Source organism: Melanotaenia boesemani, chromosome 6 (genome assembly GCF_017639745.1).
Source record: "Melanotaenia boesemani isolate fMelBoe1 chromosome 6, fMelBoe1.pri, whole genome shotgun sequence".
Classification (NCBI taxonomy): domain Eukaryota; kingdom Metazoa; phylum Chordata; class Actinopteri; order Atheriniformes; family Melanotaeniidae; genus Melanotaenia; species Melanotaenia boesemani.
Genome location: NC_055687.1, coordinates 4,944,256 through 4,965,844, shown reverse-complemented (window position 1 = coordinate 4,965,844; position 21,589 = coordinate 4,944,256). Strand labels below are relative to the sequence as shown.

General features: G+C 42.6%; 1 protein-coding gene and 2 long non-coding RNA genes across 3 annotated transcripts in view; 2 read left to right on the top strand and 1 right to left on the bottom strand.

The window, feature by feature from the left end:
• The window catches only part of LOC121641645, a 35,680-nt gene extending 30,862 nt beyond the window's left edge, over positions 1-4,818 (top strand). The window contains exon 4 of the long non-coding RNA XR_006010750.1: positions 4,732-4,818. This is a non-coding gene — a long non-coding RNA (uncharacterized LOC121641645). The remainder of the gene's footprint in view (positions 1-4,731) is intronic.
• Positions 1-21,589, bottom strand: part of gabbr1a (gamma-aminobutyric acid (GABA) B receptor, 1a) — a 139,479-nt gene that overhangs the window by 116,661 nt on the left and 1,229 nt on the right. Inside the window, exons 2-4 of the mRNA XM_041987908.1 lie at positions 12,011-12,097; positions 11,681-11,745; positions 4,730-4,868 (exon numbers count right to left, since the gene is read on the bottom strand). Coding sequence (XP_041843842.1) covers positions 4,730-4,868; positions 11,681-11,745; positions 12,011-12,089 — 283 coding nt within the window. The 5' untranslated portion in view covers positions 12,090-12,097. The remainder of the gene's footprint in view (positions 1-4,729; positions 4,869-11,680; positions 11,746-12,010; positions 12,098-21,589) is intronic.
• Positions 6,027-8,010, top strand: LOC121641646. The gene is made up of 3 exons (XR_006010751.1): positions 6,027-6,127; positions 6,994-6,996; positions 8,000-8,010. It is a non-coding gene; the product is annotated as an uncharacterized LOC121641646 (long non-coding RNA).

The following is a 21,589-nucleotide window of genomic DNA, read 5'->3' as shown; positions in this document are numbered from 1 at the left end:
AAAATAGGATGAAGCCAGGGTTGCCTTTCTCTTTTGTACATGAGAGTCAAGAGTAAGATATCTGTAAATTCAAGCAAAATCTTCTAACTCCTCATCCTTCATGCCTTGTCTATCACAGACTACTTTGAAATGTCAAAATTCCTTCCAATATCATAACCAATCAAATTTCTTGGAGAAAAGTGATCCTAGAGTGCGATGCCTGACACCGCCGCTGCTGTTTGTTGCTTCCCGTGTGTTGGGTTTTACCTGGGTGGCGTGAGTGGAAACCTGTTGCTGTTGTTGGTCTCCTCCCATGTGTCGAGCCCATAAAGGGGTCAGGGAACACTCAGCTTGTTATCAGTGGACAGGTGAAAAGCTGCATCTCTGATGGGATGGGGCTGCATTAGTGCCTATGGCGTGGGCAGCTTCCACATCTGTGAAGCTCCATCAATGCTGAAAAGTACATGGAGGTTTTAGAGCAACATCTGCTCCCATCCAGACAACGTCTCTTTCAGGGAAGACCTTGCAGATTTCAGCAAGACGATGCTGAACCACATCCTGCATCCATCACAGCAGCATGGCTTCACAGGAGAAGAGTCCGGCTGCTGAACTGGCCTGCCTGCAGTCCAGACCTTTCACCAGTACACAACATCTGGAGCTTCATGGAAGCAGAAGTCCAGCAACCAAGGTCCAGGACTGTAGAGCAGCTAGAATCCTGCACCAGACCAGAATGGGACAACATTCCTCTCCTAAAACTCCAGCAACTGGTCTCCTCACTTCCCAGACATTTACAGAAAGAAGAGGGGATGCTACACAAATCACCCTGAAACTTTCAGGATATGACATGAACCTCCTAATTATGCTTTTACTTGAAAATCATCAATGTTTTTATATAAACAATCAAAAATGTGACTGAAAGGTGACAAAACAATAAAGAAATATCAGCCGATCTGCAGCTGCCTTGTAGATTTCTGGAGTTTCAGCTCTTACGCTGCAGTTTTCTACCAAGTCGGCAGCTATTTTTGGAGAAAAATCTGTGAGCTCCCATTTCACCGTACCTCCACTCCAGCTTCAGACTACAGACAAACACAGCACGCTTAGCGGTGCCAGATATGTCCCAGACCAGGTGGACACATGAATGAGCCCTGGTGTAAAAAAATGAGCAACTCTTCTCTGGATTCGGTTCACTCACAGCTCTCAGTGTCATTTTCAGCCAGAGCAGGAAGCCGTCGGCAACAAAGCTTTAAAAACTCGCTCTGAACTTCCTCCCTGGCACAAAATGCCAATTTTAACAACAATCAGGAGAGAAATGTCTGCCTGGGTCCAGACCTTTGAATCCATCCACTCGGCCAAGCTGACTGATTTATCTGCAATCAGGACATGAAACATTTGTTTCCAGGATTTGAAAGCATCCAGGCCGATGAGTGCAAACAGGGATGGGATGACCACCACCTGTCAAACTGTCACTGAACTCTGTCACTCTGGGATTTAATCTCATGAAATAATCTGTATGTTTACAAGATGATAGAAAAATAGCCTGAGTCCACCTAAAACTGGAATCAAAAGATACACGTAAACATCCCTCCATCGAATCACCAGCCTATTATGGCTGGAGAGTTTGAGCACCACCTTGATCCTGTGGGTTGTGTTCTCAGGAGCATTATCCCCCAGTAGGGTCTCCAAAGGCAAGGAGAGATCTAAGGGGGAGGAGTCAGACTAAGTATGATTCATAAACCTCGATGGAATGGCTCTAAAGTGTAAAATACACCTTGCCCAGAAGAAAGAAACTGTGGTGCATCCTCAGAGCCCGGCCCGGGTAAGAGGAGCTCACCAGCGAGCGTCTAGTTGTTGAGCCTCGGCTTCTGGGCTCAGTCAGGCTTGACCCAAAAAATAACAGGATGTCACTTCTATGTTGACTCACCACCTGCTGGGAGGTAAATCGTGGCTGGATACAGTGTGAGCTGGGTGTCTGGCAAAGGTGGGGGCCTGGTTGTTCCAGTTTTCCAGTATCACAGCCTGGCTATTGGGTTCTGGAGCGGTCCTTAACTGGTTGAGGTCCTATTTAGAAGGCCGGAGTTATTTTGTTACGATCGGCAGCTATGAATCCGAGCGAGTGGCCATGACTTGTGGAGTCCCCCAGGGGTCAGTCCTTGGACCTCTTCTGTTCAACTTGTATATGCTCCCTTTGGGTAAAATATTACAAAACTATAGCATTAGTTATCAAAGTTATGCAGATGATACACAACTTTATGTGTCTCTGTCACCAGACGACTGCAGTCCAATAGACTTATTGTGTCAGTGTCTGGAGCAAATAAACACCTGGATGAGGGAGAATTTCCTACAATTAAATGAAGACAAAACTGAGATTATTCTGTTTGGTAGCAAAGAGAAGAGAGTCAGCATTGGTAAACACCTGGAGACTCGGGCTCTTAAAATTACCAACCAAGTTCGTAACCTGGGAGTGTTGATAGACTCAGATCTGACTTTCAGCAGCCACATCAAAGCTGTCACTAAGACAGCTTTTTACCAGCTCAGAAACATCAACAGAATTAAAAGTTTAGTCTCCCAGAAAGACCAAGAGAAACTCATCCATGCGTTCATCTCCAGTAGACTGGATTACTGTAATGGTCTTTTAACAGGACTTCCTAAAAAGAGCATTAAACATCTGCAGCTCATCCAGAACGCTGCTGCTAGAGTTTTAACCAGGACTAAGAGATCTGAACACATCACACCAGTTTTGAAATCTTTACACTGGCTTCCAGTCAGTCACAGAATAGATTTTAAAACCCTTCTGATCATTTACAAATCCCAGAATGGTTTAGGCCCAGAATACATCTGTGATATGTTCAGAGAATATAAACCTAGCAGAGCTCTTAGATCCAAAGACTCTGGTCAACTAGTCCAGGCCAGAGTCCAGACTAAACATGGAGAAGCAGCATTTAGCTGTTATGCTGCAAACAAATGGAACAAACTGCCAGTGGAGATTAAACTTTCCCCAAATGTAGACATTTTTAAATCCAGGTTAAAAACTTTTCTTTTCTCATGTGCCTATGCATGAAATCTGCACGGTAACTTTTTTTTTTAACTTATCTTGCTTTTAATCATTTTAATGTAATTTATTATTTTATTGTGATTATGTGTTGATTATGTGTTGATGCCTTTTACTATTCTAAATATCTGTAATGTCTTTGTTTTATGTAAAGCACTTTGAATTGTCCTGTACATGAAATGTGCTATACAAATAAACTGCCTTGCCTTGCCTTGCCTTGCCTTGCCTTGTGAAACCTCGCCAGTGGAGAAGGAGCCTGAGCTGGTACATGAGGCTTCTTCCCAACCAGTTTCCACTCAACACCTCTCAGGAAGAGTGGTATTGAGAGGGTGTGAGGATACTCACAAGTCCCTAGCTGAGCATCATAGTGTTGGAATTATCCCCATTGGTGGGTTGTAGGAGGAAAAACTGACTGTGTTCATCCACCAAACGGTTCTTGGGTGGGTTCCTGGAGGGGTGGTGAAGTCTCCTTGAGGACTTAAGTGCCGGTGTGGGCAATGATGGAGTAAGCTGGAGAGCTGTGATTGGGGCGGGATAGCCTACCAGATCAGAACCCGTATTCTGTGGTTGGACTTCTGTTAGTCATGGATCATCCATAAATAATGCTATGTTTGAGTATTCTTAGTGTACTTGGTAACAGGCCACCTTAAGCCAAATATCAATTATTGATTGCTTAATTCTGCCATCAGATCTAAGTCTGTATGTTTCAGACAGGTGAGGAGAAGGATGAAGCTCTCCACTGATCACCACCTGGTGGTGAGTTGGATTGGATGGAGGAGTAGGCCCCTGGACAGATTAGTAAACACAAATGGTTTGTCAGAGTGAACTAGGAAAGTCTGGCAGGGGAACACATCCATGAGGTCTTCAGCACACATCTTCAGAAGAGCTTTTCACATGTTCCAGGGGAGGTTGGGGACATGTAATTCTAATGGATCATGGTCAGAGTCTAGACGATGATACAGCTTCCAGGAGCTGTAGCCAGATGGTTGTTTGTGCTGTCCCTCATTGCTGGTGCCCACCGGTGGTCCCTCTGGTGGGCACCAGCATGAGGGACACTGTCCAGCTAAAGAAGAAGATGTCTCTGTAATTGGTTGTCCCAGGGTTACCTGAAGCAGCTGGCAGGTACATGGCAAAAAGAGCTGCAACATCAGTAGCTGCAGAAGCTAAAAGAGACAAGAACTTTTGGTTGGCCTCAAAAGAGTTCTGGAAGTCCATCCCAGGTAGTTCTTGACCTTGGGACAGAACTGCTGACCTGAAGTGGGGATATCACCAAGCATTGAAAGGAGGCAGAGCACTAAGGAGACAGAGACTTGGAGGAAGACATGTTCACTACCTTGGCAGAGGTAGTTAAAAGTCTCCCAGGGCAACAGGGGTAGGGGACATTCACCCCAAGATGCTATTAGTTTTTAGATATTGTAGGACTGTCTGGATGATCCACTATTTTAATGTCACTTGGAGGTCCAGGTCAACACCTGAAGAGTGGCAGACTGGAGGGGTGGCCTCCATTTTCAAAAGGGGGAATCTGGAGACTGTGCTCCAGCCAGTGAGGGATCACACTTCTTAGTCCACATCTTTGATTTTATGCCTGAAGACTAGCTTTAATTCGACAAAGATTAACCAAACCAATTCTTTAATCTGGAAAATAGAGAGATAAGTGAAGGGGTTGAGAAAAGGTTGAAAATAAGAACAAGAAGGACTCACAGCATTTGCTTTCCTGCCCCATGTCCGTCCATGTGCCGTTGGGTAAACACTTCCTGACGTTGGGTCCAACGATCACCCGGTTTGATCTGCAGATGTATTCTATCTCATAATCCACAGGGAGAATCTGCACACTGCGGATCTGTGAAGGAAGCAGGCAGAGTCAGGTTACAGCTTTGATTGATGCTTTCTACTACCAGTTTTCTTTTTCCTCTTCACTTAGGGACCATATGGACGGGACAATGAAGCTCTAGAAGAAACATTTTTGGGCAATATGGTCTGAATTAATGTGCTGTCACTGCCTGAATTACATCTCTAAGCTTGTGGTGGGAAATAACTGTTTGACTGTTTTGTTTTAAACAAGCATATGTTTATTTAAAGAGGACTGAAACACGTAGTATAAATATGATAAAATGAAGTTTACGCAACATATTCATGGCTTTATAACAATTCATAGCAGCTTTAATCACACTGCAGACAGACTCATATGAAGATAGTCCCTCTCAATCTTGTCTGATATCAGAGCACTAATGCAGCTTCTTCCTGCAGGGCTATCTGGTTTATTTGAGCTTCCCAATACTTCCGCTGTGAAACAGTTAGGAATCAAGGTTTTATGTTTCTGATTTATTGTTTTTTTGTCAGCAATCTGTTTCTAAAAACAGCTGCTAACTTCCTCCCAGAGTAGGAGGGGCTCAGATTGGAGGATTTTCTAATGGACAGATAAAAATAATCACTCAGCCTGTCTTCAGAAAGACCGAGTGACCTTCAGACTTATGATGGGGCGGCACAGCAAGGCTTAATGAAACGTATAGTTTTTGCACTGCTAGCGAAACATGAATAAATTTATGAAAGTGTGTGTATGTCTCAAAATATCAGCATCTGACAGTATGAAGCCACTTGGGGACTTCTCATCCTGAACACAAAGAAAAGCCTGTTGATTAGAAATAAACTCAACTGTCGTATATAGCAGAGTTGTTTTACTAAAGCAGCATCCATCTCATCAAAAGCTCAACTCTCCTGATTTAAAGCGCCTCAAACTATAGCAAAGGAACTGGTAATTCCTTCTGCCACTGACATGGTTTTAACTATAATTAACGAAGTAGCAGCCAGAACTAACTACAAAACTAAAGACTATTTCGTGGCACATTTCTTTGTAAGCATCGGGATGCATGGAAACACTGGTTTAGACCAGTGATTCCCAACCCTGGAACTTACGGACACTATCCTGCAGGTCTTAGATGTCTCCCTGCTACAACACACCTGATTCAAATTCATGGCTCATTAGCAGACTTTGGCAGAGCTTGTCAGAGAGCATTTAATTTGAATCAGTTGTGTTGCAGCAGGGAGACATCTAAGACCTGCAGGATGGTGGGCCTTGAAGACCAGGGCTGGGAATCACTGGTTTAGACTATAGTCCGACCCCAGCTGAGAGTAAGAGAATGTTTAGGTTATTTCAAACTGTTTCCATGCATGCACTGTCTACAAGCTCAACATCTGCAGGTATTGGCTGAGAGGGGTGTGGGCTGAGGCCCTGAGTAGAGTAAAAACACTGTTGGAGAAGGAATATGTTGTAAACAACTTCTGCAGATTTCAGCATAATAAATTAGATAAAAGACAACTAAAGCTTTTCATTTCTCACCAATGGTTTCATAAATTTCCATGACAATAACACACATTTACTGAAAGAGGCTTAAGAGGCAGCGCACTAGATGATCACGGTCTGTGCAACAGCATGGCTTCTTCTTCTGTTTCTTTTGCTTGTCGCTATGTTGCAACAACGCTGCCTCATGTGGTTTTTGGTGGTACTGCTCTATTCATTACATCTGGGTTTGCATCTGCAAGCTGAAAACAGAATGAACTATGCGCCTAAAGGACACAGAAGACGGACAGAGGACTCTGTCTGTAAGCAGATGCATGTTTAACATGGAGCACAAATGAGGCTCGCACAGCTAATAACCACAGAAAAAGTAAAACATGCAAGGTTTTGACACAATTTAAAGACTTCTTCTAGTTCCAATCAGCTGTTTTCAGCCATCAGTCTCTCCAGGAAACTGTTATGCACAGATTTAGCCAATCCTCCTTTTTTCTCCACACCCTTCTGTCCAATCACTGCAGCTTTAATGCAGCTTTGTCTAATCACAGCTCTCCTCCTTATTACTTGATATGCGTCATCAAATTTAGTTCTGTGTTTCTGCTGAACATGTCTGAGAGAAATGTGTCACATGTTACGACTAAAATAATGACCAAAAACCAAAACACCACCAGAGAACGTCTGAAATACACAAGCATGAAACAAATCACCCGGATGGAGTTAATGACATCAAGATCTGCTGTAGATGATTAAAGAATCAGAAAAGTTTTTTTCTTTATTTTTTTGTGTTTGCTTTTGGGATGCAGGGGGAGGGGTTTAATATTCTCTAAATTGTGATATTTACCGTATTCTGCTCTGCTAGTACAGCTGGGTCACTGTGCATCATTGCCGATCAAACCTTAAAATATGACTCAGACAATGATGCTCTTAGACTAACGTTAGGTTAAACACGTGTGCGCTTTGTATGAAAAAGGCTTTATAAAGAAAATTTGATTTGATCTGAATTTGTTGTTCTGAACGGTGAAATAATCTTTCTGTGTGCTTAACACAGTGAAAAATGTCTGAATTTGAGTTTTCATTGAATTATTTTAAATAAATTTCAGACACTTTTGCAAGGAAGACAAAAACACTGAAAACCACCACAACTCTTGTCACAAAAGCTGCTGCAAAATCAGCCATTTCAGAGTCGCAACAGTCACAAAATATTTCAGCAAAATTCTCGAGGGACGGATTCAAGGAAGTTGGATTCTTGCAAATCCCAAAAGCAAGCCTATTGATCATCAGTCTTGTCACTGTGTAGTACTGCAGGAATAAGTACGTCTCAGCAAATAAGTTCTGCTTCAAGTGGTTTGGAAACTCCTATAATGCTTGTTGCCAGAGCCTGCCATGAATGTGTGTGTTCCTCTAACACAACTTTATTTTGAATTGTGGTGATCCCAAAGTTTGCTTTGGGATCACCACTTAGTACCAACTAAGTGAGGTCAGTCTGTTGGAATTTGTGCAAAATTTAAAAACATTTAAATCCAGCTGTGCTGAAAAAGTGACAGAAAACTCTTTTACATGGAGTCCGAGTCAGGATTTCCTGTTTGAAAAACCACTTTATCCAACTTTGTCACATGATAACATGTTAAGAGAGCATTCAGATTATAAGCAGATAAAAATCTCAGGAGCTTTGCAGTTAGTCTAGCTTCTGTTTAAAAATGGTATGTGGCTAAAATGAGAACAGTGAGAATCGATGCAGCAGAGGTGGATTCCTAAATATGTGTCAAGTTCAGCTTCTAGTTTTTTCTCCATTTCTCACCATGCGGTTTGATAGAATGTGGTTTTTATTACAAGGTTTTTTATGTTTACCAGTAAGTCAGGCGACATCTGTGAGGACTTCCTCTCTAATCTAAACCAGTTACCTTCAAAGCCGCATTACAACCGTTGTGTGTGAAATACATGAATTGTCTCTTTATTGAGACTTGCTGTGAATCGTCATGATGTGCTGTGGATCTGAAAAGCATAGAAATAGTTTCTGTTCATGTTCTTTTGATAAAATCACTTCATTACTATTAAAATGTCACAACTCAAACATCCTTCAGTTTTACTTCTTTTAGTTTTTGAAAAATTCAAATCTTTGAGATGAACAACTCTGTCAGATCCGCATCTGCATTGGTCTCAACTCAACTGTTTAAAGATCTACAAGATTACTATTTTTAGACCGCAAATTTAATCTGGTCCTCTTTTTGTCATCATTTGACAATTTTAAGCACATAAACTAATCGTCCACTTTCTCAGATCCACCTTCTGGTACCTGGTTGAACCACTTTGTCCTCTAGGTCTGCCTTAATTCCTGGAGGCATAAATGGAACAAGGTGGTGGAAACCTTCCTCAGAGGTTTTCTCCATATCAACATGACAGCATCACACAGTTGCTGCAGGTTTGTCGGCTGCATCCATGATGAGAATCTCCCGTTCCACCACATCCCAAAGCTGCTCTACTGGACTGAGATCTGGTGGCTGTGGAGGCCGTTGGAGTCCAGTGAACTCATTGTCATGTTCTAGAAAGCAGGTGGAGATGATCTGAGCTTTGTGACATGGTGCATTAACCTGCTGGAAGTAGCATCAGAAGATGCTCCACTGTGGTCATAAAGGGATGGACATGGTCAGCAACAATACTCAGGTAGGCTGTGCTGGTTAAACCAGGCCACGTTGGTACTAAGGGGCCCAAAGTGGGCCAAGAAAATCTCCCCCCACCATTACACCAGCAGCAGCCTGAAGTGTTTTCATGATGTTTCCAGCAGATTCTGAGTCTAGCATCTGAATGTGGAGCTGAAATGGAGACTCATCAGACCAGCAACGTTTCTCCATCTTCTATTGTCCAGTGTTGGTGAGTGTGTGTGATTTGTAGCCTCAGTTTCCTGTTCTTAGCTGACAGGAGGCACCCGGTGTGTCTTCTGCTGTTGTAGCCCATCTGCTTCAAGGTTGGGCGTGTTGTGTGTTCAGAGATGCTGTTCTGCAGACCTTGGTTGAAACCAGTGATTATCTAACTTCCTGTTGCCTTTTTATCATCTCCAACCAGTCTGCCCATTCTCCTCTGACAACAGCAAGACATTCTGGTTCAGACAACTGCTGCTCGCTGGATATTTTCTCTTCTTCAGACCATTCTCTGTAAACCCTGGAGATGGTTGTGTGTGAAAATCCCAGTAAATATTCAGACCAACAACCATGCCACATTTAAAGTCACTGCCAAATAAATTGACATATCCTTGTGTTTAGCTTTTCTCGCTGCAGCTGGACCCTCTTATTTCTTTAGTTAAGTGTAAAATTTAATTAAGATTAAATCTGCTGTTGGAAGAACACCTCTGCGGCTCCATACATGAAGAGACACAGTCAGATTGAGTCCTTCTGTGGCACTGTGCTGTGGATGAGTCTGCAGCAGTCAGTGCCTGCTGGAGAAAATGCCTGAGGGTGGCTAACGCTATCAAACTGAAGAAGCTGAGTCAAAGGGCCGACTTAGTCCTAGAGGTGCAGCTTGACCCACTGCATACAGTCTTGCAGAGCAGGAAGTTGTCAAAAGTCCTCTCTGTCATGTCCTTCCACCCTACACACAGAGTTGTAGTGAGTCTGAGTATAAACGCTTGATTGTAAGGCTCAATGTACCATCCTATCTTAAAACCAGGTTCAGAACAGCCACACTTTTCTGAAATTACTGTCAGCTTCATTACAGGACTGTAATATTACAGATTTATTGATCAACGAGCCAACAGCATTGATCCAAACTGAAAATATGGATCTGACATGTCTACCAGGGATTTCAAACTCTGGTCCTTGAGGGCCACTGTCCTGCAGGCTTTAGATGTTCCCCTGCTTTAACTCAGCTGACTCAAATAAATGGGTCATTGTGCAGAAGTTGACAAGAAGCTGGTGGATCCATTTGATTTGCATCAGGCTAGTTGGAGCAGGGAAACATCAAAAACCTGCAGGACAGTGGCCCATTAGGACCGGAGTTTGACATTCCTGCTACATGCAGTAATTATTTTAAAGACACATTTAAACAGATTTGTTTCTGTTTTCTTTGTTCCAACAACCAAACTGACTTTTTTTTTTATTTAATGAAGAAAATGTTGTATACAGAGGTGTGTTGTATAACAATAAAACCAAGAAGATGCTCCACTGTGGTCATAAAGGGATGGACATGGTCAGCAACAATACTCAGGTAGGCTGTGCTGGTTAAACCAGGCCATGTTGGTACTAAGGGACCCAAAGTGGACCAAGAAAATCTCCCCCCACCATCACACCAGCAGCAGCCTGAAGCGTTGATCCAAGGCAGGATGGATCCATGTTTTCATGATGTTTCCAGCAGATTCTGAGCCGAGCATCTGAATGTGGAGCTGAAATGGAGACTCATCAGACCAGCAACGTTTCTCTATCTTCTATTGTCCAGTGTTGGTGAGTGTGTGTGAATTGTAGCCTCAGTTTCCTGTCATACTCAGACCAACAACCATGCCATGTTCAAAGTCACTTAAATCCCATTTCTTCCACATTTTGATGCTCAGTTTGAAATTCAGTAAGTCACCATGTGATTGTATAATACTGAATTATTTGGATATGAACTATTCATGGCTAAAGATGCCCCACAAGTCCCCACAAGCTGTGGGAAGGTGACACATTGCCAGATTTTGAGTGCACTTCTACTGTGGCTGCATCTGCCAGGTCTGTTCTGGCATAGCAACTTTATTTCTATACTTCTCCAGACAAATCTGGCTAATTGTTTTTCCACTAACAGGGAACATGATCTGGGATTACACCGTTTTGGGACAGGTGTGCTGTTGCAAAGGTAATTGTTGCAGGAATTTAGACCTCAGTGGAAATGAAATAAAAAGTCTCTGGAGCTTTAAGGACCACATACTTTTAGCCTCAATTTGGCTTAAAATCACAAAGGTTTTTGGTATTGAACGAGTTTTCAACAAAGACTGAATCTGATTTACTGCAGACACAAATCAGCAATACATCTGATGATCCTGTGACACGCCTGGTTTGGACACATATTCCTGACAACATGGGCTTTTGTCTCTTGTGAATTGTCACACCTCAGTTCACTGCCATCATAATTATGATAACTGACAACTGATCTTGTCAAAACTGTCCTGTAGGAGCCAATTAGCTCAGCTTCTTAGCTGATTGTTAGCGTATTATCTGCAGACTGTGGCATGTTGATTTCAAGACTGAAAAAGTGCAAACTTGGTTTTCTTAAAAAAACACATTTTAAGCTGCAGTTGGTGTTGTTACTGCGTGACTCAATCATTAGCTAATCTATCCCTCCTTACATGAAGCTGTAATTAGAGTGTTTGCATTTTGCTACAACTCCCTTCTCTTTACCTGTTCTTGTGTCAGGCCTCTGTAGCGGATCCCGCCCTCCCTGGGAGGCCGGATGATGGCACAGCCTACAAAAAGAACAAAGGACAAATAGTGATAGAAGGACAGTGTGAGGACAGAGGGATTATCTGTCTCCAGATAATGTAGATATATCATAACAACGTGAAGTATTATCAGTTTGGCTGAACCGTGCTCCACTGCACAAATAACAGCTTTTCATTCAGGTCACTTAGCAATCTCTGCGGAGCTCCTGCCGTCCATTAATGCACATTGTAAACAGACACTCATACACTGATTCCCACACATGCCTCATCGCAAACACACACAAATTACCTCCAGCTGATGAATTATGTATGGGCACAACAAGAGACGGAAGAGCGTAGAGAATAATCAGAAACAATAGCCGTGCCATTTCAGGATCTGAAAGAGAGGAAACACGGGGGGGTTAAAATAGGGAAGTGTGTGGGGTTTTGGAGAAAAGAAAAGACAAACAGAAGAGGAAAATATTCTTACAGTATTAATACGGCACTCACAGTTCTCAGAAAACTGTTTTCAGTTTACTGCATCAAATATTTTGGCATTAAAAAGTGTTCCCTTTTCAACATGTCAGATACTGCATGATGAGTCCACTTTTCTCTCCCCACCTCTGTTTGTACAGACAGCTCAGGATGGCATGAGCATCAGCTCCTCTGCACTCACAGCTTCTGTATACAAGGTTTGTGCTCAGGATTTGATGGGCTGATGCTGACACGTTTTAAAAATGGCTCCCTGTAGAGGGATTCCACGCCAAGGTAGAGTATGAAATTTAGATTTTTCTTCAAGTTAGAGTAGAAAAATATGTAGGAGAGCTTTTGCATGGTGACTGGTGCAGATACAAAATCGAGGAGCAACCAATAACCAAATTTCCCTAAGATGCTAACTGTTCAGTTGTGATCAGTTAGCATGAAACAATGGAAAAGCAAAACCAAATAAAATCCCACTTTAATAAATCCAAATGTAGTCTGGGCTGTAGAAGATGTATATATAAATGATTAGGAAATCATTAGTTTTTATAGCCTTAGTAGCCTTCTAGCCTTAATTTACTGTATTTCATTTAACATTTATTTAAAGTAGAATTCCCCTTTGAAATTAATAAAGTATTTTTCATTTCATTAGCAAGAAAAATGGACTAATACAGGTTAAAAATCTAAGTTAAAACATATAAAACCCCCACATCTATAAACCATATAAACACTGTAAACAGGAATAAAAATCATATAAAAACTAACAGCACAATAAGATCTGAATACACAATAAAAGCAACGTCAATAAAAGTGTGTTTTCAAGGGAAATTTAAAAACATCAACTCATCCTTGTCTTGTGTGCAGAGGAAGCTTGTTTGGGGCCACAACAGAAAAAGCTCCATCACCTCTCAATTTTCTCTATGATTTCAGAATTACCAGCAGCATCTGGTCAGCTGACGCGAAAAAACAAATGAAAAAATAGGAAGCCAGTGCAATGAGGGTAACACCAGAGTGATGTGCTGTTGTTTTCTTTGTGCTGCAGGATTTGCACTAATTGAAGGCATAACAGAGGGACCCGGCTAATTAATTAGCAGAGAGTTGCAACAATCCATCCAGGAGGTTATAAAAGTGAGGATTACTGAGTCCAAGTCACGCCTACAAAGGCAGGGTTTAAATTTAGATGGATGTCTTAGATGAAGAAATGATGACTTTTACTCCACCAATAATGCGATAATCAAACATAAGAGCAGCATCTCTTTTTTCTGCTATGTTGACGACAATAGACTTCAAATGTGGGGTTAGAGTAGAGAGATGAACACATGGGGCACTGGTGGAAAGATCAGGACCAAATAAAACCACTTTGGTTTTACATTCATTAAAAAACGAAAACATTAAGAGCCATCCATGACTTAATATCACAAAGGCAGTCAAGAAGGGACTGGATGGAGTGGACATCAGACTTCTCAAGGTAAAAATAGATTTGATAGTTGATTGCTCCAGCCATGAAATCAGAATTTAATGGTTTATCATGTCAAAGGCAGCAGTAGGATCTAAGAGTACAAGAGTGGAGGTATCCAAGCTAGGTTAGCAGCTAGCCTACACAAGCCGGCTATTCCCACCATCGAGTGCGTTCTTTGGACAATAAACTGGACTATTTACGTATTCTACGGACAACTCAGAAGGCTGTGAGAGAGGGCTGTGTTTATGTGTTCATGGAAACTTGGCTCATTAACAACGTCACGGACCACGCCATTCAGCTCGAGTGTCTAACCTGCTTCCAGGCAGACAGCGCCCTCGTTGATGAAGGGAAGACATGTGGCAGGGGACTCTGTCATGACGCTGCTGTGGTCTGCAAACACTGCTCACTTTCAGTGGAGTTTATGATCATTAAATGCTGACCATTCTACCTTCTGAAAGAGTTTACAGCTATACTGCTCGTTGCTGTTTACTTTCCTCTGAGCAGGAGTGAGGCATTGAATGACCTGTATCAACACATCAGTGTGCAGCAGACAGCCCACCCTGATGCCTTTCTCATCTTGGCTGGGGATTTCAACCATGCAGACCCAATAAGTGTTTAAATTACACAAACTTTCAACACACAGAAACAACACACTGGACCAGGTTCACACCACCTAGAGAGGAGCTTACAAGACCCCTCCTCTCATACCACGGTTCCTCTTACTACATCACTATTATGCCAATGCCAGCATACAGACCATTGGTTAATGTCACAAAACCAGTTCTCAAAGAGGTACGTGTGTGTCCATAAGGATCCCTGGAGGTACTTAAGGACTGTTTTAACACCATAGACTGGAGTGTGTTTAATAATGTGTTTAATAACACAGACCGCCAGGAGTACACAGATGTCGTCACTGCCTACATCACCAAGTGCATTGATGATGTAACAGTACCCAAGCCCATCACTGTTTAAGCCAATCAGAAGCCATTACTGACAGGGGCAGTCCACAGGCTGCTGAAGGCTCAGAGCCCTGCCTTCGAAGTAGGAGATGAGGGGGGCCTGGGGACAGACCGACCACCTGTCAAGCGGCATCAGAAAGGCAAAAAACAGTACCCAAGTAGGACACCTCGCTGCTTCAGCAACAGCAGAGCTACACGGACCCTGTGGCGAGGAATACAGGTCATCACAGACTACAAGCCCCAACTGCAGACCTGTGACAGCTCCACCTCTCTGCTAAATGACATCTTCAACATCTCAGGAAGCCAGGCTGTCGTCCCCACATGCCTCAAAACTACCACCAACATCCCTGTCCCGAAGACGTTGCCGCCCTCCTGTTTTAACGACTACTGTCCAGTAGCCGTCACTTCCATTCTTATAAAGTGTTTCGAACTGCTGTTGTTGAAACACATAAACTCTGTCCTCCCACTCTCCCTGGACCCTTCCAGTTTGTATATCTGTCCAACAGCTTGACCAATGATGCCATCTCCACTGCCCTCCACACAGCCCTCACACATCTGGACACAAAAGACTCTTACGTCAGAATGCTGTTCATATGCTTCCGTTCGGCATTCAACACAATCATCTTCCAACAGCTCATTCTGACACTGGACCATCTGGGAACACCTCACTGTGCACCTGGTTGCTGGACTTCCTGACGAGAAGCCCACAGGCCGTTTGGGTCAGCAGGAACACACCCAGCATCACCACACTGAACACGAGGACCGAGGTGAACCACCTAGCTATGTGGTGTGAACACAACAATCTCTCTGAACGTGGAGAAGACAAAGGAGATTGTTATGGACTTCAGGAGAACGCGCCCCCGGCATGCACCTGTGACCATTAACGGTGCTATGGTGGAGACAGTGAGCAGCACCAACTTCCTGGGTGTGCTAGTCACAGAGGACCTCTCCTGGACTATCAACACCACATCACTGGCCAAGAAAGCTAACCAGCGCCTCTACTTCCTCCACAGACTGAGCAAAGTTAGAGCCCCAGCCCCGCCATGTGCACCTTCTACAGAGGCACCATTGAGAGTGTCCTGACCAGCGACATCCACGTCCTGCAGCCTCCAAGACCCTCCAACGCATCATGAAAGCAGCTGAGGAGATTGTCTGTGCCTCTCTCCCCTACCTGCAAAACATCTACACCTCACCTCACCCATAAAAACCCTCTGCAACGCGAGAGACCTCACCCACCCGTCACACCGCTTCTTCAGCCTGCTGCCATCAGGATGGAGACTGCAGAGCCTGCAGACCAGGAGCAGGAGCAGGACCAGGACCAGGACCAGGACCAACAGACTGAGGGACAGCTTCAGCCACCAGGCTGTCAGGGTGCTGAGCTCTCTCCCTGCTCTGCCCCCCTTCCATACACACACACACCCTGGACTCTGATACCCCCAACACTTAGAATTTTTAACACCCTCAGGAACAAGCACACAGTCACTTTAATCTCTTTAGCCAGACCATAAGCTAGCTCAGTCTTCTGTTTTTGCACTAGAACCATAAACATATTTTGCACTGACTGTAATTTGCCTTGTTTATTAATTATAATGTTTAATTTACTTTGTAATAGTACTTGTTTGTTTTGTTTTGTTTATTGGCTTATATTCTTGTATTTCATGCACTGAGGTTGATAGAACCATAGTTTCCATTCTGTTTGTCCTGTACATGCTGCAGAACTGACAATAAAGCTACAGATATCATCAAAAGTAGCAAAACCAACTCCTTCTGTCCAAGGACCTTTTCCATGTCATTCCAGGTAGCAAGTGCAGCATATTTAAATTCTTTTCCCCTCGCTGTTAGGAACAGCAGCGGTCTTGTGATCGGGGAGTTATCCCATGTTACGTATAGCTGTAGAAACGAGGGAGTCGGTCTACAAACTGATCATACTAAACATTTTCATGTGTAGTTCTTGGCTGAGTCACCATTAGCCGGTGACATCAGCATACAGCTCATTCGTTAATATTTGTTTAATCATGCTGTTTTAAAAAAAATACTTCCTAAGTTTTCTTTCACTGCATCATCATCATTTCTAATCCTACTTCCCCTCTTATGTCACTTCAAGTAAAGTAGAGCATCCGACTGAGTGGTTAGGTATCAAGTCTCGCCTTCTTCACCCAAGTGGTGAATCATCCTTTCTGACAAATAATTGCTTTGGGCCTCTGCAACCGAGTGAAGGCAGCTCGAGCTGCAGCCTAGTCCTCACTTCTTATCTTGTGAGACTTACCAACAGCGTTTGACATGGTAAACCACCTCTGTTATCTCTACTGGCTCTAGGTTTGAATCCTGCTTCACATGACCTGATAGAAGACAAACATGGACATCCCTTTTGCCTCTCTACAGGGGCACCTCAAGGCTTGATGTTGGGGCCCCTTCTTGTTTGCAATACGCACCACTTTTTCAGTCAAAAAAATTCACCTTTTTGTAGTGCTCTCCCCAACTAAGCTTGGAGGAAACACGGCTCTCATTACTGATGGTCAGTTCTCCTTTGACCACATTTAACTTTTCTCTGTTTTATGTCTTTGCACCAAAAAACATCCAACTGAATCTCATTCAGTATGTCAGGGGTCATAGTTATCTCTCATCTCAACTACTGTAAAGGTTATCAAGCAGGTTTCCCAGCGTCGATAAGTCCTATCAATTAGCAAAACTCATGGCTGCACATCTGATGTTTGAACAACCAACACTGACACATCACCTGAACACTCATCAGTCCCCGTGGCCACTTCAATCAAACTGACTTTATCAGTGCGGATACAAGAGTTATTTGGTATCTAAATTTTGTCATACAAGACCACACTTCAGATGAATTGACTGTGAAATTCTGGAGCCGATAACAGTGGTTTTTGTTATTTATTTTCCCTTTACAGTCTGGAACACAATAAATCTTCCATCTATCAGCCGTTTTAAAAGACTGTCCTGGTAATCATAACCACCTTCATGACTTTTCAGTGATTCAATAGCCCAACATCAACAGCCCAAAATGAAATCTAAATAAATTATCAAGTCACTGCAACTCAACCGGCACACACCAGATAATTTCCAACCAGCTGACACAGTCATGTTAGATTAATATATGTCTGCAACCCTGGTCTATGCATCTAACTGTCTCAGCAACATCAGCTGCATAGTCAGCAGGTTAGTTGCAGTCCAGACTTCTCATTTGTGGTTCCGTGATGGTGGAACAAAGTACCAAATCTCTTCAGAGAACACCTCGTGTCCTAACACGTTTAACTAAAACTAACCTGTTCTGATTCTGCTTTTATACTGAAGAAATGGGCCCATACTGAAGATTTTATCCTTAGAATAATTACCGCTGTTTCATTTTAGATGGGTAAACGGCTGTTTCTTGTCATTTGTGACTGATCCCTAAAAAGACTTTAGAGAACAAATTGCATACTTAATGATGAAAATCAGGAATAAAAACAAATAATTTAATAGGTGCCCAGTAATAGTTACGTATTAATGCACCTCTTGACACAAAAGGGTAAATACTCTGTGTAATGTATTAACCCCTTAACACCTGCATTTGTTTATAATTATATAAAACAAAATACATATAGTGGAAAATAAGTAAAAAAAATCAAAATAAAAACACTGAAAAGAAAATATTAAGATTAATTAAATAAATTGTTAAAAATAAATATTAGTCATTTATATTATATTACAATATTAATATAAAAAAATAGAAATTTTAAAAGGCCAAAAGCAGTCTGTATGGATTGATCAAAGTCAGCAACCGATGTCTAAGAATCAATCGATTAATTACTCACACTTTATAAAGAACCATTAAGGAGGAAAGTACTCAGGATCATGAGATTCCTGTTATTTATCAACTAATTATTACCTAATAACTGATTAACTCATCACTAACTTCATTCTGACTCATCAAAATCAACCACACAGTCCTCCATTAGGAGGAGGATCTGAGTCACTCCTTTGTTCTTTAATTACCTGATCAGTAAACTAATCAGTTCAGTCCAGAAAACTTTATTTAACCCCAGAAAGCCAAATTGTTTGGTTAACAGTTTAATTAAATAGACATGATACAAGAGATAAAGATGAAGAAACAAAGTGAGGAAGCGACACGGAGCATCATCTGTCCTGGACTGATAGCAGAAGGAATGAAAGAAGCTTGTTTTCCTCTGAGGTGAAGGACAGCGCTGCCCTGGGGGCATCAAAGCAGAGTCACCGGCTTACTAATGAGTCCTTTTGCTCTCTGGACCGCCTGCTTATTCCAGAACAGACGAAGGTTTTGACTCAACTCCAATGAGCTGCTGGAGGAACTCAGCTGCCATTTCAAGTGGACTCTACTTAGAAATCACATCTTACATTAAATGTGAGGTGAAAGTCAAAGATTGTTCTCAGATACTTGTATTTACGCACAATTTGGACTTTTTTTCCACATGAAAACAGCATCTGGTTTCTCTTATTATATTTAATCTTTATTTTTGTTACATTAACATCAAGAAAGTTATCATCGCATCATCTGACAAAGGCAGGATCTGATCATGAGCCTTGGAGGCATCGTCATGAATTTAAATTAGTCAGATTAGAGATTATTTGCTGACTGGTTCCCATAAAACTCCCAGTTTTATGTCCTGTATTGTAAGGTGTAACCAGTGGAGCAGTCACCTCTATAAGGACCACTCTGGCACGCCGCTGACTGCAACTCAACCGTCAACAATGCGGTCAGACTTCTGGGTCTATTACGCTCGGAGCAGCTAATGTAGCCTGGAGCTGGAGTGGGCTGCAGAGGTCTGATAGGCTCCACACTCACCCTGATCTTTCTCACTGAAGCAATTTATCAGACTTGGCAGCTCTTTCAAGAATGAAGAAAAAGCAGCATTTCTCCTTCTCCACCCATTAACAGCGTCGGGTGTCTGAACTCTTTAAACAAAGGTTGGCTTCATAGTTCAGTTCATTCATATTAGTCACATGTTAAGTTTCATTATATGTGCTGACTGCTACAATAACCTAATCGTACTTAGTTATGTGACCAGCAGCGCGCACACACACACACACACACACTTTATCATACAAAAAATAGCTGCTTGTTATCAGATTTTAATAACAAATGTTTTTATGAGGGTGCCAGACATTTACAACACAAACATGACCACAAACCCTCACTTTTACAAGCCAGTAAAGTAAGTGTGTGTGTGTGTGTTTGGGATGGGTGTGGGGGCTATAACAAAACACCACAGTGAGGAAAACAGATGGCAGCGAGGCGAGCCGGTGGAAGACAGAGAAACTCTGCTGGATACTTCGTTAGCATTATCCAGTGTATTTTTAGAGTTCACTGACAAGAAGCATACAGGAGGTAGACACCACCAGATAGGGGATTATATGTGTGTGTGGGTATGCCACGTACAGTGTATACTCCTGTCCAATGTGGGATGGAAGGAAGGGAAAGGGGGAGAAAGGGGGAAAGAAAGAGGGACAGCCCAGCAGGGGTCATTAATACCAGCAGCTGAGACAGATAAGAGCGAAGTACTGCATGGTGCACCAGCCCTGTTCCACTCCTTTCATTTTATTTCTCTTCCCAGCAGTCAGACTTAATCATCGTATTTTAAACTGGTCTTGATCAGCTGTTCTCCAGCATTTTGAAGGTCTTTCAAAGTTTTTCCACTTTTTTCTCTCATTTCCGTTCAAGCATAGAAAGGCTCCTAACTGAAGAGATGAACCAGTGTTGCATCGACACATAACAGAAAATCTAGCAAAGAAGCAGTTAAAACTGGATCTTTAGGCTCTTTGTCATTTGCAGCCTGTCATAAAGAACCCTCATTTGTTCCCATTTCTTTAAAAACCAGCAAAAATCAGACAGTTTGAGAGGCAGAAAATAACATTTTAGCAGCAAGGTGATTCCCAGAGAGCTGGAAACTTGGCATATGTCAGCATGCTGCCCTCTTTCCCACCTTAAAACAGCTATTTTATTCATTTGATGGCACAGTAAAATGAATTTAGTATATTCCTGGAGCTGTCATTGCTTAAATAACATGAACCTCACAGCTTCTGCTTCCAGGACAAAGTGCCATGTTACAGCTGAGTTTCACTTTACGAACCGCGTCACACGTTAGCAGCTAAATATCAACACAGGGGCCATTTTAAACGTGTTCAGTGGCCGATGCAGCAAAGAAAGCCAAGAGGACATTATCAGAGGAAGAGAGGAAAAGAAAGGTGGCAGAGGAAGACAAGAGTCAACATTAGACTGACTTCTGCTGGTGGGAGAGGGCTCGGAGTACAGGTAGGATGCAAGGTGGAGGCTGGATGTTGGGGAGTGACACAATGTGCGGAAACCTGCCCCAGTTCAGTCATGCTGCTAAGGAAACTGGACAAGTGGGAGATTTAAGAAGAAGAATCAGGACTAAACAAACTACAGCAGATGAACAGGATCTGAAAGTGATGTCCTCATGAAACAGGAACAAATCCAGCAAAGACCGGAACCAGGACCTGAGCGATGTATCTGGACCTTCAGCTGATCCATCAACTGTTGACCAAAGCCTCATCAGAAATGGTTTCCATGGAAACATGGCTGTCAAGAAGCCCTTTTTAAAGAAGGGAAATTTAAAAAGGCTGAGGTCTGTCATATGACACAAGAACTGGACTGAAGATCAGTGGAAAGAGGTCTGATGGAGGGATGGATCCTCCCCAGAACCTGGACGTCAACATTATTGAAGCAGTGTGGGATCATCTGGACAGAGGAGGGAACAAAAGGCAGAAACAGCCAAACAAGAGCTTTTGAAAGTCCTCAAAGGAGCCTGGAGAACTCCACTTGAGGACTATTCAAAGAAATGGTCACTTACAAACTCTGTTTTTGCTTCATCTAATGTTTCTATTTGCCTTTACACGTTCTAATAAATTACTTCACCTGATTCCTGTTTTCCTGACCATAAAAAAAGAAATGGGAGCTGCTTCAAGACTTTAGAGTGAGTGTAGGGATGGAAGCAGC